Genomic DNA, 13,256 nt, shown 5'->3' on the forward strand with positions numbered 1-13,256 from the left:
GAAATTGCCTTATTGCAAAAATAATCTCTATTCACTGGTGAGACATTATTCAATAGGTGATTTTTTTAAATGAAAAGATTTTTTAGCTTGAATCAGCAAGTGGATTAGGAAATTGGCCAGTTTATTTTTCATTGCATTCAAATTCAGAATACATCATTATTTGCTTTCCTATTTGATATAGTAGAGTATATTTGATCTTGTTTTTGAGAAACCTTTAGGAGTTTCTATTAGTGTAAGTTAAGTGGTACTGATAAATTCAGGTCAAACTTTAAAGGTATTAACTGAGCAATACAATTTTGAATAATTTATTTCTATATATAATTTTTAATTCTTCTAAAATAATATCCATTTAAAAATTATAAGTGTACAACCACTGTTAATATTTTAGTCTATCTTCTGCCAGGCATTTTTATTTTTCTAAAAGTACCTCTCTATATGTCTACCTAAAGATGTAAAGAGAAACATGAGTGGAATCCACATAACTACTTTGTTTTATAATCTGCTTTTTTATTTGCCCAAATGTTGTAAACAACATCCATTTATTAAGAAATCTTCCTATCATTCTTAATAGTTGTATAGTATAGTATTCCCTAGTAACAATATCCCATAATAATTCATGTAATATCCTTTCATTAGATATTTAGGTTCTCTCCCTGTCTTACTATTATACACAGTGCTTTGCAACAAAATCTTCGGACATACCCATGATTATTCCCTTAGGATAAATTCATGACTGGAAATGTTAGTAAAACATAATCTAAACAAACAAACAAAAAAGGTACTGTTGTCCAAATCTTCAGTTATTCTTACATAGTAATGAAGCTGTGGTTCTCAACTTTGACAGTGCAACAGAAATAGATCAGTAACTTTTGTCATCTTATGTGGTATCATAGATGGGGAAAGTTACTGATCTATTTTTACCATAATTTTATCACGGAGTTCAATGCTTTAAGGTATTCTTAGAAAGGTAAGACACAGGATTTAAGAAATTAAAAATACCCTGTGTATTTACCAGTATTTGTTCTTACACTTATACTTTGTCAGTTTGAAAGGAAAAACTAGAAATGGAAATTTACCTGACACCTTTTTCTGTAAAGACTGGGAGAAGAATTAATTCAGTCTGATAGTTATTTCTCACCATGAACATACCCTTAACAGCACACACCATTTTTTTGAGAGTCATTCAAATCTGGTTCTATTCATTCAAAGTCATCTAAGATAAATCTTCTGTGTTTGTTTTTCTTCTGGTCTTTCTTTTTGGTCAACTTTTCTTTCTACCTACCTAAATCTTAGTAATTCTTCACAAGTCATTATAATTTCACCTCTATTAACTACTATAATTTAACACTCATCTGTTCTATATTAAATAGATCCTTATTTAATGCTCTAGTTTTGTTTTCCTGACTAGACTGTAAACTGAGAGTTAATCTCTGTGTCTTATCAGATTGTGAACTAGGAGTAGAGCCCATAGGTATGAGCTTGAAACACAGAAGTTCAAACAATAAAACTTAAGGCTGGTATGCAGGATGTCAAATACATAGTTGCCAAACAATTCTCTCATGGAGTGAAAAAGAAACTTTAGTTTCAAGAATCAATTTTCATATAAAGCTCTTAATTCAGGGAGCCATCCTTTTATCATCAAAGGCAGAGCCTCTAAAATTTTATAGATTTAAAAATATCCTGGTATATCCTCATATGTCAACATAGGTCTATAGCTCTAGTCTCATATTTGTCTCTAATGGCTGTATGATATTCCATTTTGGGGGGATGCACCATAATTTTTTTCTTAACATATTAATAAAGTGCTTACTATGTGCCAGGCACTATGCCAAGCACTCCACGTGTATTAGCTCATGTAGTTCCCATAACCACCTTATGAGGTAGGGGCTAGTATAATATCTATTTTACAGACGTGGCAAACCAAGGCACAGAGTAGTTAAGCAGTTTGTGTTAAGTCACATGGCTACTAAGTAGCAGATCAGGTTCCAAATCAGGCATCTATTTGCTCCATACCTCCACCATCTGTGCTCTTATCCACTAGGAACGCTGCTTTTCAGAATTTATGGTTCCCTCCGTGTGGAAGGCTGTTCCTTCTACCTGAGATGCTAAATCCTCCTCCCCCAGATCATTGCATTTGCCCTGTCATCTAGGTCTCAGCCTAACATCACTTCCTCAGAGGCACCCTTCCTGACCACTGCTCTTAGTTAATTCCCCTTTTATTCTTATCACAGTATCCAATGTAATTTTCATCATAGAGTTTATAAATACCTAGTTTTTCTTATTTATTAGTTTATTTTGTGTCATTCTGAATAGAAAGAAAGTAAGGACTCTGGGGGGAGGGTATAGCTCAGGAGTAGTGTGCCTGCCTAGCATATGCGAGGTCCTGGGTTCAATCCCCACTACCTCCATTAAAATAAATAAAAATAAGTAAATCTAATTACCTCCTTCCACCCAAATAAGTAAATAAATAAGTAAATAAATAAAGGAAAGAAAGTAAGGACCTTTTCTGTCTTGCTGTTGTGTTCCTAGAGCCTAGAAAAATGCCTGGCACAGAGTAAGTGCCCCATACATAATTGTTGAATAAGTGAGTTTACTTTACCAACTGCTTACTGATGGACATTTAGGGTTATTTCTGATCTTTCACTACTGTAAACCTTTGAGCATGTACCTTGTCACTTTCTTATTATAAATTTCTGGAAGTTGAATTTCTAATAAAACAATAGGCATGTTTTTAAGGCTTTTGATACATATAATCAAATAACTCTTCAAAAAGACTGCTAAATTTATCAACAGTGGATTAGAATGTTCATTTTACCATACCTTCTCCAGCAGTGGATGTGTCGTTCTTCTAAATCTTTAGCACAAGTCCTTCTGGTTGTTGTTAGTTGACTTTCTAACATAAAGTCAAGAGGAAGCAGGCCTGTTGGTGACTAAATGAAGGGCTATCCTAATCTCTAGTCTCCATCCTAGGCTCGCTCCCTGTGCCCCAGAATCTGTCCTCCTCACTCTCAGAAGCAGGCTCAAAGTAAGATCAAGCTGAGGAACCAAGGTGGCAGCTACCACTGCCTGCCCTAGCCAACACAGGAGTCACGCAGCTGGATGGGCACCATGAGGCTGGAGTGAAGGAAAAGATGAGAAAGATGCAACCCCTTCTAGAAAACAGAATATACCTTTCAGACATAACAACAGATCCCCATGACTACTAACAGCAGTGGTCAGAGATATTTGTGCCAATGGGTTCTTCATCCCACTCCACTCTCACTTTTTAGGGGGCTTTATTTCTTTGGGGGCTTCTCTCCCTTCTTTCACCAGTTGGGTGAGGGCGGGGGAAGGGAGCACAGTGTGTGCGTTTTAAGAGCACCTGCACTGTGGCATCAGCGGGATGTTCTTTTGTCAGACATTGCCAGACTAAGGTCTGTATCAATAATCTCTCATCACTAAGCAAACAGTTTTCCTTCTACTTAAAATGTGTTTTTCTAAACTTTTTTTCTTACAGCAGTAAGGATTTATACAAATCAGTTGTAATATTCTGTCTGTGTACTTCCTCTACCCATTCTGACATCCATAACACCATCAATGAAATAGTGTCAAACTTGATAATGGATCAAATTCCTAAACTCCTAATATGAGAACTGGCACCTTGAATTCTACATCCTGCATCTGTTGGAAAGAAATCCAATCTCCAGCTATAGAGGAGAGGCTGAAGGTCATATGCTGATTGAGGGTGAAACCTGGGCTCAGAGGTGGCAGTGGAAGCCACAAAGAGTCTAAAGAGGTGCATCACAGGCCTAGATTAGCTGAGATGGAGCTTTGTGCCCAGAATATATGCTTCAATAGAGCAGCTCTACTTTCTATGTTTTATATACTGGGGTTGCATGTAAGATTTACTTAAAAAAATTTTTTTAAAAAAGTTTTATAGCTGTTTAAAAAATGCTGAAAATCTCTTGAATTATACTATCATCCTTAATTTAAAATGAAGATCTGAAACTCATACAAGTGAAATGACTTAAGGTTACAGGGTTAAGTATGTTATTTCTATTATGACTCATTATGAGTTATTGTTGGATTAGTGTGGCTGTCTGAATAACATACTAACAAGACACTGATAAATTGTAAGTTAAAACTTCTTAGTTTTAATATCTTTTTATAAAAAGAACCCAAATTAGACCAATTTTTTTTAAGTAGACAATAATATGCAGGAAGGTATAAAAAGGCGACTGCTGAGGCTTCTAGTCCAACCCAGGTCTACATCTCGGGAGAACATGAGTATGAGAAAGAACAATGTCTCCCTTCTATTTTTAGGTTGCCAACCTGATAAACTATGTTTAATATATCTGTTACTCTTAAAATCAAGTTCATAGGACTCTTGGCTAGAAAAATTAAATTTAATTCTAGTTCACAGCATTTCAGATTCAGAACATATGATCTGAGTTTCCCATTGACCATCGTATTTGGGAATGTGACCTAACTCCAGAAAACCAAACCAAAGCAAAACCTAGAGAGGCTAAAGAAAAATGTTATTTTAGCATTCCTTATTCCTTGTTTGTCCTCGATATAAATTCTAAAACAAATAAATTATGTCTAGTGCCTACCTGAGCCATCAGTGGGAACTGAACTTGCATTAATTCCAGAAAGACCAAATAAAGGACATTCTCGATCTGTGTTGACATGACCCCATTTGTGACATTTAATGCACCTCACATTTCGAACCTGAAAAACAGTGAACATTAATTATTTTGGTTATTAAAATACTAAGAAACTAACCGGTGTTCAACTCCCTACTTCTTAGCAGAGTTTAAGTTAAATTAATCTTGTTTCTAAAAGATCTCCAGGGAAAGAGACTCCATAACTATATTTGGTAGTATAATTCAAACACTAAAATCTTTTATTATAAATTGTGCCTAAAAGCTAAGTTGAATCCTATTTCTTTTTGAGTATTACCTGTTGGCAATAAAACAATGTCATCCAAAAAGAAATGGTAAAGTACCAAAAAAGAATTATGTCATGGCTTAACCTTAAAAATTCTAATTTTTAAAAGTTAACCTTTGAGGTTTCAATTTCCCAAACCAGGGGCTGGCAAACTTTTTCTATAAAGAGCCAGATAGTAAATATTTTAGGCTTTATGGGCCAAAGGTCTCTGTTGCAACTATTCAACTCTGCCAAGATAGTAGGAAAGCAGCCGCAGAAAATATGTAAATGAATAAGCAAGACAGTGTTCCAAAAAATGTTATTTATAACATTTATAGCAAGGACCTGGTCCTCTAGTGATAGTTCATCCTGTTCCTAAACAAATAGTTTTATATTTTTCTTGACCTTGAGCTAATTCTCCAAATTCCATGAAAACTGCAGAGACCACTATCATTATAACCCTCACTATAAAATTTTGGATCCTACCTTTTATCAGTCTACTGAATTTATGTTTTTACCCCTTCTAGTCCTTCTATTATCTGACACAAATAGAAACCACAGAGCTCTGTTTCAGCTTAAATACCTTTTGGACAACAATATAAAGGAATGTTTATTGAAAAAAAATTACTCTTACAGAATAAATATGTGTCACTTGCCTGAATACCAAAGGGCTGATCTCTGATGTTCATGTCATCTTTGGCATATCTATTTAGTAGAGAAAATGTACAAACACACTATTAAGAGTAATTTAATAAATTAAAAATAGTTTCATAATTCTAGGTAAATTATGAAATGTACAACTTCAATAAATATATAGAACCATAAAATCCATTTAGTACTACTAAACACCACTTCATTATTAAGTATCCAGTCTGATGATCTGCGATTTAAAAAAACTGGAAGAAAAAAAAAAAAAAGAGACTATGATCAAGCTAATAAATTAGTTGCATAAAACAAATCATTAAAAATAACTTTTCACATTAGTTGCTTCTCTAGTGAATATAAAGGCAACATAAGACAGGATATCAGATAAATTTAATGCTACATATTTTATCTTAAAAGAAAACCAGTTCTTACTTTTCTCGTGGGGCTCCTTTCTGCCATTCAAATTTGTATTCGGTCTCTCCTTCTGCTTCTTCTTTCTAAAAATATTCATTAAAGTCTTTCAATTTTTTCCATCAAATTTCAATCTATTGCAAGTAAATCCAAACATAGAAAACAGTACTTTACCTCTTTGTTTTCTTGATTGTGAATCAAAAATATGGGAGAAAAAAAGGTAGGCAAAGTTAAAAACTTCAACATAAAAGTCTGTTATATACTACACTGTGACACCATAGTATTTCATTGTAACTTGTAGGAATGTATTGGTTTGACTTTTTTCCTTCTTTCACAAGATAAAATTCAAATCGCTGAAGGATAAAAAACAGTACCAAATAAGAGCTAGTATTTAATAAGCATGTTAATTTCTAATCTTTAAACTTTTATATTTTTCACTGACAGTGAATATTACACTTTCTATTTACAAGTATACTCAGGAAGAAGGACTAAAGATATAAATTATAAAAGAATAAATGTACTTCTGGTGATGTTGAGATTTTTTTCCTCCCCAAAGGACAAGTCATGAAATATTACTAGACTAGACAAACATTTTTATTATTTATTCTACTATATTGATTATAGTATTTTTAAAAATTATTATACAGAATAATAGCAATTTTAAAAGATTAAGAGCAACTTTTTAAAAAGTCTGTCATTTGTGCTGTACACCAGAAACTGACACATTGTAACTGACTGAACTTCAATTTAAAAAAAGAAAGAAAAAAAAAAATGTCTGTCATAACAGTTCCCAATCTCTAGTTGTAAACACATCAAAGGCTGAAAAATAAGGAAATGAGGCAAGTACCTTTTTTAGCTCCTGGTGGGGCCTCATACATGAAATTAAGGCCATTCTTTACACGTTCATCTCCCATAAGCAATCTAAAAAAAGCAGTCAGAATAACAAATGTGACTATCATCTTTAATAAAAGTATGTAAAGATCAATATCCACAAACATTACCTCCAGGAAAAGGAACCAGGTTGATTCCAGTGCTGGAGCAGAGAAACATGAAAGACCAGTTTGGGATAATCTTGTAGTGCCAGAAAGTGGTTTTTAAAAAAAAAAAAAAAAGGATGGGGGTATGTTAAATGGACATAGAAGCCAAGCTGATAGAACAGGCAAAGTCTAAAACTGGAACATTTTGAGCAACAAAATTAAATATCTGAGTCCATACTGATAGAAATAAATGATTAAATAAGTAACTAAATGAGGGAAAGGGAAAATCCTTCTTTCCAGAAAAATTCAAATTAAAAAATGTAAAGGATATGAGAGAAATAGAAAATCACTATTAAAATACCATAATAATAATTGATGCTGGCAAGATCTCTCAATGGACACTAAAATTAGTGGGCAAAGTTCAGGGAGAAACAGGATATTTGCATAGCTTCAAATAGTTCCACCTTACTATCTTTTTATTGGTCTAACTCAACCATACTGTTTCTTGAACACCCTCTTCACCTTCCCACTGCGCTCATCTTTAACAAGCTTTTACATATGTAAATCAGGGTTTCTCAACAGCGATGCTACTGATGTTTTGGACTTGATCATTCTTTGTGTGCACCGTAGGCTGTTTTGCAGCATCCCCAGAATCCTCCCACTAGGTGCTGATATCACCCAACCCCTGAGTTGCCGCAATCAAAAATGTGTCCAAACATTGCCACATGTCTCCTGGGGGCAACAACAGCCCTCAGTTGAGAACCACAGATCTAAACCCTTGCCATCCTTGTTATCCCAAATGGATTATTCTGATTTATGTTAGCATACCACGTCTTTAAAGCAGCGTGTCTTCAATCAGCTATTATCAGCCTTGGACTATATGTACATGTTCCTTATTAGATTTTCTTAAGGGTAAAGAGAAACTATGCATCACAGTTTTATAGGTCCCTACAACACCATCTGCTGTCCTGCATGAAGTAGGTACTCAATAAAAGTTAATCAGATTAAATAAAATGAGTGAGAAAAGTACTTAACTGAACTAAACATTTTCTTTCTTTAATTTTGCTCTTGATATACTATATTACATTTTAAAGAGAGTGTTTAATAATAGTTTAGTATTACTTTGCTTAAGTTCCATATTTGATGAAAAACAGGACTTAGTGGAAGAGAGAGAATGGTCGATGTAACTAAAGCACCACTGTTCACTTGGTTGATTAATCAAAGAGACATAAGCTTCAGAGTTAAACCTGCAAATACAAACATGAAATGACAATAGCTAAAGTGGGTACTGCACTAGAAGAAACCAATGAAGAATTCTAGCCATGATACTGCCGTTAACAGAACAACAACACGCAGGTTAAGTAGAGACACTGCACGTTACTTCTTGAAGCTGTCCTGTGCATCTTTTCATTTCAGTGTATGTTAGAGAAATATCTTTGTAAGAGGTCTCAGTGGTTTAAGTATAGATTTTTAGTGTTCTAAGTTTTGCGTAACTTGGAACTTCCTCATAAACTGTATATGGAGTCACATCAATCTATATTTTATGTGAATTACGGGTAAGGCTGGAAAAAGTGGCCATCTACAGATATAAGAGTAAAGATAGTTGACAGGGACAACAATCCTATTACTGGGGCATTCAATTCAAAACAGCTCATGTAATATGTGATTCAGTAAGGGATCATTCTCCTGCAACTGACTGTTCTAAAAACACCAGCACAGTGGAATTTCTTACCTATTATCATATGATTCTTGTTCTTTAAGATATTGTTGCATCAATTCTTCTTGTTTCTTCTTATCATATGATATTTTCTGTTCTGCCATCCATACCTAAATTAGTAAAATGAAACACTTAAACAGGAAGTTTGCTTTCTTTTATAATAAAACATGAAATGTTATTGTATATAGTTTACAACATAATCTATTATGGCCTTAATGTCATCATCACAAAATAACAGTTGAAAAATCTGATTTGTGCCTTGATACAAGTCCTTAAATACAGTCATTCAAAATAGCTAAACCTTCAGGCAAAAATGTCAAATTTGAGAAACACTCTGAGCACTTGGGGTACAAGAGCTTCTTGCACTTAGTCCCTGTGTTATTTCAGAGATAAGAATGACCATCTCCCTACATGGAATGTATTTGGTCCAGAAAACACACAGGGCATAACCAGTAAGGTTAAACAGTGCTCCCGGATGCCAATGGGTGCTACTGACACCCCAAGGAAAAAAGAAATGGAAGACAAGGAGAAAAAAAGGACAGGAGATGAAAGGTAGATGTAGAAAAAGGGGAAAAGACAAGAGAGGAAACAAAGAGATAAGACAGAGGTGCATCTGATGCCCTGCAATTGCTCAAGGGCACCAACACCATTGGCTGAATATGTCCCTATGTGAAATTCTCAGAGTCATAAAAGTGGTGAAGGTAAAAAGCCCACACAACTCATGCAAGGATATTTAATTATGTTACTTCCAGGTTTAAAAGGTATCAGTGCCTTTCTACTTCCCTTAAAGCAAAAGGACAAGGGTAATAGCTCAGGGGAAGAGCACATGCATAGCATGAACGAGGTCCTGGGTTCAATCCCTAGCACCTCAATTAAAAAAAAGTAAAAAGTGTTTGGTAGCCAACATAAACAGCAACTCCAAACTCTCTCTCTAAACATGCTAAGTTTCAAGAAGGTAAACTCCAGGACAAATAATTACATTGATAAAATTATAATTATTAACTGTAGGTGGGGGCAGATACGGAAGAAGAATGGGGGACAAGACTGCCATTATTCAATTTTAGATGCCAAACAGGGGGAGTTATTAGGATTTTAGCAGTGCTGAGAAAGGAAGGTTCTATGGGGACCACAGTTTGAGATGTGGACAAGAAGGATTAATGTGGAGATAAAAGCAAAACTAGAAATGAAAGAGAACACTTGAGAGAGAGAATATACAAGAAATTTATTTCGGTATAAGATCCTGAAAGTTTCTTCCATTGACTTCGTAACTATAAGTTTAGAAAGGAATGTAATACTGATTCATCTACAAGATGAATTTTGAAAACATTGTGCTAAGTAAAAGAAGCCAGTCACAAAAAAAAAAATCACACATTGCATGATTCCATTTATGTGAAATGCCCAGAATAGGCAAATCCACAGAAATAGAAAGCAGATTAGTGATTGACTAGGACTGGGAAGGGGTAGGATTAAGGATAATTAAGGAGTGGCTGCTAACAGATATGGGTTTTTTGGTGGGTGATGAAATGTTTTAAAACTGTTATGGTGATGACAAAATTTATAAATATGCTAAAAACTTTGGTATTGTATACCTTAAATGGGTGATTGTATGGTATGTGAATTACACCTCAATAAAACTACTAGTTTAAAAAAATTATTCTAGAGAATGGATCTGAGAGGGGTCAAAACTGGCAGCAGAAAAACCAGTCAGGAAATACATTGGTCTAGGTGAAAAATGATGAGAATCTAACCTAAGATACAGGCAGTAGTGACAAAGAGGAGAGATGGATTCAAGAGATATTCTGGAGCTAAGACCAATAGAATTTATTAGCTGACTAGATAAAGGGGTGATGGGAAAGGATGAATCTAGAATTTCTGGCTTGGGTGACTGGGTAAAGGATTGTGTTAGTACCTGTATTTCCCACCAATATGAGAATAGGAAGTAAAAAGAAGAGCAGATTTAGGATAAAAGATAAGTTACATTTCAAGTATGTTGAGTTTGAGCTACCTGAAGGATATCATGATGAAATTGTCTAGTGTATAGTTGTCTTCAGGTGCCTCCAGCTAGGGGGAAAGATCTGGCACTGTAGATTTGAGAGTCAGGAGTAAAGAAGGGGTAGTTAAAACTATGAAATTGGACTTGATTGCTTGGGAAAGCATATAAAGTAAGCAAGACACAGGCCAAGGATGAAACTCTCGTTACCACTTGTATTTTGGGAGCAGGCTAAGAATAAGGATGTGTGTAGGGGCAATTAACATTTTATAGAGCACTCCCTCTATGTGGTAGGGAGAGTGCTATATGGTACTTGTTTCAAAGCCTTTACCTATACCATCTTATTTAGTCTTCATAAAAATTTTGCAAGTCAAGGCAATTGATACTGATCATTCTTAACTTATGGATTAGGAGACCGAGAATCCTAATATTTTGCACTTAGTCTCAGGGCTAAAAGTGATGTAATGTAATAACAAAATCTAGGTCTAGTTTCAATGCTCAGAATCTTCTTACTTCACCATTCTGCGTTCCACTGCTATAATATTCAGCACAGTTTTTCTGTACTGCACCTAGTGGACCTGTTAGTGGTTCTTTAAAAAGCCAAAGTTCAATGCAGTCGTCAAAGTGACGCTACATTATCCGGTGGGATAAAAAAAGGAAGCAAGGGGTGACTTTATTTCCCTTTTAAGGTATATCTTAAATAGATAGGGAGTCTTCTTTGTACAGGATAGCAGAGCTCATTAGCCGTGATCTCCGGGATCCGAAAAGGCAAAACCAGAAACTCAGCCTTCACATCTTAAAGATTTACATTCTGGCTGACAGCCGACAGAGCAGAAAAGAGCCGCCTGCCCCCCGGCTGATGTAAAATGAACGTCAAGGGCCAGCTTTGTCAGTGAGCTTCTCGGCGAAGGGACAAGAATACCAGGGCTTTAGGCACGGAGAAGAGGCGACTGTCCCCGGGATCCCAGAGACACTACTACTCTCACTTTCAGGAGCCCCTGGGAGCCCAGGCGCCAAGGGACTGCTCCCCCGTACTCACTTTTTTGATGTTGGATTTGGAGGCAGGATGAAAGTCCTTCTTGCACATGAAATTGGCGAAGGATTTTCCCATTTCGGAGCCAGAGGTGGGGAAGGCAGCCGCTAGGACGGTAATCAACGTAAACAAACTCTGCCGCCTAACCGGAATCGCTCCTCCAGTGGCAGCGGGAACTTCCGGGGTCAAAGGGGACAACTTCCGGCAACTATTCCCTCAGCCTACCCCGCCTCGCCCTTTCGTTCTGTCACTTTGAGTAGCTCGGAGGCCAGGTGAGGGGCGTGCACGGGGAGGGGCGAACATCGTTGATAAGAACTAGGAACTCAGGAACTGCGGTGCTGAGGGACGAGGGGGTTCTTGGGAGGGGCTCCTGGGAAGGCCCCTCGGGAGGGGCTGCGGGAAGAGGGCCCAAGTCGCTGTGGTTTGAGCGCCGCCGGCTGGAGAGCTCAGTACGGCGGTGCGGCGACTCTCTCGCGGAGGTGCTTGAAGTTCGAGCTCTTTACTCTGTGAACTCTGACTCGAGTTACATAAACTTTTCTGCACCAAATTTTCTTATCTGTGTTATTAAGGTAGTAATTCTTGCCCAGTCCTCATCGTTTGTGAGGATCAAACGATGTGATGTTTCTGAAAACGCTTGGTGAACTAAAGCATATAAAATAGAATGTCACCAACACAACAACGAGGAGTCTTGTTTTGCTACCAGCTGTACGGTGCCTGGTGCAGAAAGATGTTCATAAACATTTGTTAAATAATAAATACGTCCTAAGAGTTAATAAGGGCTCTCAAGGCTTCCCTAAATGGGCTAGGTGTCTTCTAACTAGACAGTGTTTCCTTAGCTTTCCTCACGACCCTGGTTAGCTCAGATCACCTAATGCAGCTTGATGGCCCTTGCGACTCCAGGGTTTTGAGTGGACGTGTCTGCTACTGCTGTAGAGGATCCACCAACTAAGTGCTCTCGTGGGAGGCAGTGGGGTATGACGTGGGGGTATAGCTTAGTGGTAGAGTGCATGCTTAGCATGCATGAGGTCCTGGGTTCAATCCTCAGTACCTCCATTAAAAAAACAAAAAGCCTTTTGTAAGAAACTTACACTTCTGATAAATAATAACAGTAACAGCTTTCATTTAAGTGTCTAATATGTTCTATGCACTGTGCAAAACGCTTTATTCATTGTCTTATAAATTCTCATAACAACCCCCTGAGAGATTTACCCATGAGGCAGAAGGTTTAGAGATTAAATAATCTGCCAGTTAGGCAGTGGTGGAACTAACTGTAACACAAATAGAAGACGATCTAGGAGATAAAGGTGGAAATTCACACAGAGAAGAACAGAAGCAATGGTGACCTCTCCTCTGTCATTGAGGAAAAGAGAAAAACCATTAGGAGTTTCAGACTGAAGTTGTTTCTTTCTTACTTGAGTCACTTTGTTCTCTTATGAATGAAACATTTATTAGATTTAAGTCAAATTGCTAGTATCTGTTTGTGTAAAACCATTCTAAGGTTTGAGTATTATAAAACAATGGAAAGAAAGAAACTCTAAAACAATGTGTCATTCTGGAAGCAAACATGTTCTACTA

General features: G+C 36.5%; 2 protein-coding genes across 4 annotated transcripts in view; one reads left to right on the plus strand and one right to left on the minus strand.

Annotated features, from left to right (window-relative positions):
- CIRSR (corepressor of RBPJ and splicing regulator) overlaps window positions 1-11,871 on the minus strand; it is a 28,898-nt gene extending 17,027 nt beyond the window's left edge. Inside the window, exons 1-7 of the mRNA XM_010960708.3 lie at window positions 11,688-11,871; window positions 8,674-8,768; window positions 6,812-6,885; window positions 6,139-6,149; window positions 5,986-6,050; window positions 5,565-5,613; window positions 4,593-4,710 (exon numbers count right to left, since the gene is read on the minus strand). Of these exons, the coding sequence (XP_010959010.2) occupies window positions 4,593-4,710; window positions 5,565-5,613; window positions 5,986-6,050; window positions 6,139-6,149; window positions 6,812-6,885; window positions 8,674-8,768; window positions 11,688-11,759 (484 nt within the window). The 5' untranslated portion in view covers window positions 11,760-11,871. The remainder of the gene's footprint in view (window positions 1-4,592; window positions 4,711-5,564; window positions 5,614-5,985; window positions 6,051-6,138; window positions 6,150-6,811; window positions 6,886-8,673; window positions 8,769-11,687) is intronic.
- SCRN3 (secernin 3) overlaps window positions 11,831-13,256 on the plus strand; it is a 63,706-nt gene continuing 62,280 nt past the window's right edge. For 2 of the 3 annotated variants that reach the window (XR_012507046.1, XR_012507047.1), the window contains exon 1: window positions 11,831-11,953. The gene's annotated coding sequence lies outside the window, so the exon portion shown is untranslated. The remainder of the gene's footprint in view (window positions 11,954-13,256) is intronic. The other variant, XM_010960710.3, reaches the window with a different exon arrangement.

The sequence above is a fragment of the Camelus bactrianus genome, chromosome 5 (assembly GCF_048773025.1).
Source record: "Camelus bactrianus isolate YW-2024 breed Bactrian camel chromosome 5, ASM4877302v1, whole genome shotgun sequence".
Classification (NCBI taxonomy): domain Eukaryota; kingdom Metazoa; phylum Chordata; class Mammalia; order Artiodactyla; family Camelidae; genus Camelus; species Camelus bactrianus.